The 4,149-nt window shown below is 34.7% G+C and overlaps 1 protein-coding gene across 1 annotated transcript in view; it reads right to left on the reverse strand.

Moving 5' to 3' along the window:
- Positions 1-432: 432 nt before the first annotated feature.
- The window catches only part of LOC306864607 (isopentenyl-diphosphate Delta-isomerase 1-like), a 3,934-nt gene continuing 217 nt past the window's right edge, over positions 433-4,149 (reverse strand). Inside the window, exons 2-5 of the mRNA XM_079408721.1 lie at positions 3,690-3,862; positions 3,495-3,587; positions 2,590-2,720; positions 433-1,068 (exon numbers count right to left, since the gene is read on the reverse strand). Coding sequence (XP_079264847.1) covers positions 751-1,068; positions 2,590-2,720; positions 3,495-3,587; positions 3,690-3,831 — 684 coding nt within the window. The 5' untranslated portion in view covers positions 3,832-3,862 and the 3' untranslated portion in view covers positions 433-750. The remainder of the gene's footprint in view (positions 1,069-2,589; positions 2,721-3,494; positions 3,588-3,689; positions 3,863-4,149) is intronic.

Genomic DNA, 4,149 nt, shown 5'->3' on the forward strand with positions numbered 1-4,149 from the left:
CTTTCTATTCATCATTAAATCCTGAAACGATATCACTGTTTCCACAAAAATGTGAACTGTTTTTAACATTGATAATAATCAGAAATGTTTCTTATGCAGCAAATCAGTGTATTAAAATTATTTCTGAAGGATCATGTGACACTGAAGACTGGAGTAATGATGCTGAAAATACAGCTTTGATCACAAGAATAAATTACATTTTACAGTATATTCAAATAGTGGACAGTTATTTTAAATTGTAATAATGTCATAAAATTCCACAATATTGTTGATTTTACTGCATTTTTAATCAAATCCGCTATAGTGAGCTTCTTTTAAAAACATTGAAATATCTTACTGAGCCCAAACATAGAAACATTATTGGATGGATAGATCATAATTTTCCATATTCATTTTCTAAAAATTGTGAAATGAATGGTTTGAAATGAATAAGACTATGAAGAAACCAAATTTTATTTGACTTCTTTAATAATTCCTTTACATAACTGTAAACCTCATAATAAGTCGTGACACAAAACAATCTTTCAAAAGCACAGTGTCTCATATGAAACTAGGCACTTCACACAATCCTCCGATGCTCAGTGCTCCTGTAGCAGTTTGAAAAGTGGATTAATGTTCTAATCAGAAGCTTAATGCTAAATAAAACTCTCTGCTTGTCCAAACATTTACAAACAACAAGACGAGCCCTTCATGGCTAAACTGTGCACATAAGTGTCCGTTAGTTACTAACGAGTCCTTTCCAGACGTGGCTTACATGCGGTGGATCCTGTCGTGGTTGATGAACTGTTTGAGGTTATGGAGGTTGTCCCACCACTTGAAGAGGAAGGTTTCTGCGATCAGGCTGAACCAGGGCGTGATCTCCAGCTCTTTTCTCTTGCCCTTCTCCAGGATCTCCTTCAGCTCCTCTTTGGACACGTAGCAGTGGCTCTGGATCTCGTTGGGGTCTGGGTTCAGATCCACGTCTTTCTGCATAAAGAGGATGTAGTCGATCTCGTGCTCGCCCCAGACGCCGTCTGACTGGGCTTTGTAGTGGATGCGGGTCAGGTAGGTCATCTCTTCTGGAGGCACCTGGGACAACAAGCAGGTTAAGCCAGAACATCCAGATTTCTGAAGCCATAAATAATGTTTTTGTACAGGGTTTCTGCAGGTTTTACGAAGGTAAATTTAAGGCTTTTTAAAACCTTTTAAAGACCAAGTTCAGAAGATGTAAGTGAATGCAATACAACGTTCTCTTCATGTAAATGTCTTGGGAAGAGACAATGAGTTGTATTAGCAACACTTCAGGTTTTAAAAATACAACTGGTCTAACTGATCTTCATTACTTTTTAATTCATTTTTTTTTAATTCATATTTTATAACTGTTACTGTACGTCTGATCACATTAAAAAAAACATTCTTTTGCAAATTTCTAAAGATTTTTAAATTAAAATACATTTAATTGAGCTGCAAAATGACCTCAGATAATAAATCTTCTTCTGAGAAATGTATCAAAATGATGTGAGTTTATGATAAAAAAAACAAATATCTGACAGAAGGGTCATAAATATCCACTTAATTCAAAGGTAAAACATGTTTTTTATTCCTCATTGGTAGATATTTGTTCGTTACAGAAACAAACTCAGATTATTTTTTCTCAGTATCTCAAAAACTACATTTTGCATCTTTATGTAAAGATGTTTAGATATTTGTTTTGGAAAACAAGACACAAATACTTCGAAAGAGATTCCTTTTTAAGTAATGCATGCTAGATTTAATGCCATGACTTTTTGATTTTAAGACTTTCTGCACTGATGTAAGACTTTTTAAGGCCTTAATTTGTGGAAGGGGAAATAGAGACTTTTTAAGACCTGCAGAAATCCTGTGGAACACAGAAATAACTTTTACTGTACTTCTGATCACACTGCAGTTCTTCCTCAGTTTCGTTTTCCAGTGCAAATGTTTAAAGATTCTTAAGTCAAGATACATTTACTCAAACTTTATGACACTGGACCACAAAACCAGTCATAAGGGTCAATTTTTTCTGAAATTGAGATTTATACATCACCTGAAAGCTGAATAAATAGCTTTCCATTGATGTATGGTTTGTTAGGACTGGACAATATTTGGCTGAGATACAACTATTTGAAAATCTAGAATCTGAGGGTGCAAAAAAATAAAAATCTTGAGAAAATCGCCTTTAAAGTTGTCCAAATGAAGCTCTTAGCAATGCATATTACTAATCAAAAATTAAGTTTGGATATATTCACTATAGGAAATTTACAAAATATCTTCAAGGAACATGATCTTCACTTAATATCCTAATGATTTTTGGCATAAAAGAAAAATCAATAATTTTGACCCATGCAATGTATTGTTGGCTATTTCTACAAATATACCCCAGCGTTTGTGGTCCAGGGTCACATATAAGGTAAGAAATCTAGTTTTCTGAGTGAGTTTAAGATGCAAAAAAAAAACATTTCCAGCAATACATACAAGATTTAATGCCATGACTATGAATTGAAGACGTCATGCTTGATTTAAGACTTTTTAGGCCTTAGTTTGTGAAAAGGCAAATCGAGAGAGCTGGGAAAAGCCGTGTTGTCTCAGTACCTGATCGGTGGGAATGCCGAGCTCAGCTTGCAGGCGTCTCTGCGCGGCGAGTCGGACCCCGATGGCGTCCTGCTCCTCCAGTTCACTGGCGGTGTGGAGAGGGTGACTGCAGCAAGTGTTGGTAAAACAGCCTGGAAAAGCATATCGAACAACCTAAACTTTATTTCAGCTTATGATAACATTTTAAAAAGGATTTCTACAGCTCTAAAATCTTATTGAATGAGCCATATTTAATTTATGCTCACCTCTCCGTATTCTATATTTATAAAGACCAGATACTTACAGCATATTACTTGTTGGACAAATGAGTTATTGGGATAATTGTTTAATGTATTGAACATTGGTGTTTTTATCATTTTGCCAACATTTTATAATAGCAATAAACCAAGGCTATTATGCCATTTTGTGTAATGTCGCAGTGCAAACCAATGGTTTAATGGAATAGAGAGTGAGTACTTAGGGTCAGATTTACTAAACAGGGCAATTTAGCATTAAACCTCAGCCCCATAAAAGTACAGATGGGAGTGGAAACTTCTACAAATTAACATACAATTAGGCCAGCCACAAAAATAACTGTAGCCACGTCTTTTCCTCACTAAGTGTTACTGTGTGTCTAAACTGGTACTAAATATGACCCTCAGTGTCTTCCTCACCAGTTGTGTAATCACACATTTATAAAGAGAACCCCCCCCCACAAAATTAGCATTTGATTTCTGTGGGGAATTAGGAAATAAAACATTAAAATGACTAAAACTATACAAAATAAATAAATGAGTTTAGATAGAAATACTGACAAAAGACTTAAACCAGAACTGAAACTGAAAATATAACAGCTAATACTTGTAGATAATTCAAAATAGGAATAAGTAGTGTATAAATATTATTAAAATGACAGCGACACACACCTGGAAAAGTGATTTTGGCATTGGATCTCTGCTGAAGGAGCAGCTTTTTCTCGCTGTTAAACAGGAAAACACTGAATGCTCGGTGCAATAATCCTGTCGGTGAGGAAGCAAGTCAGTTATTGAAATTATGACTTGCTATATTCGATACTAAATAACATGCACACATGCATTATAATCAACTAAAATATCATGCACCTTTATCAATGTTTGAATTAAGATGACAGTTTTTCTTGCTGTCAGCTCCAATCTTCCTGTCGTCGTCGTCGATGAGGATACACATCTCTGCAAGCAACTGCACCTGCTTCTCATCCAGATTATCCATGTTAATCTCCGGCATCCTTACAGGTGAACTGAGCCGTCTGACCCCACTGCAAACACACAGACGCATTCATCTTCACAATAAATAATGCACACATGACATAACACGCATTTCACATAATAATTATTAAATAAATATAAGACAACTGCTCCAAAACAATCTAATATATATATTCTAATATACAAGGCATTATGGTAAACCGATAACAACATTTAGAATATACTCCATATTATAGTTAAATATTAAAAAACTATTAAATAACACTGAAACGCATTTACACTTAAAAAGTTTAACATATTTATTAGGCAAATAGCATAGACGTCATAATATAATAAT

Source organism: Barbus barbus (assembly GCF_936440315.1).
Source record: "Barbus barbus genome assembly, chromosome: 46".
Taxonomy (NCBI): Eukaryota; Metazoa; Chordata; class Actinopteri; order Cypriniformes; family Cyprinidae; genus Barbus; species Barbus barbus.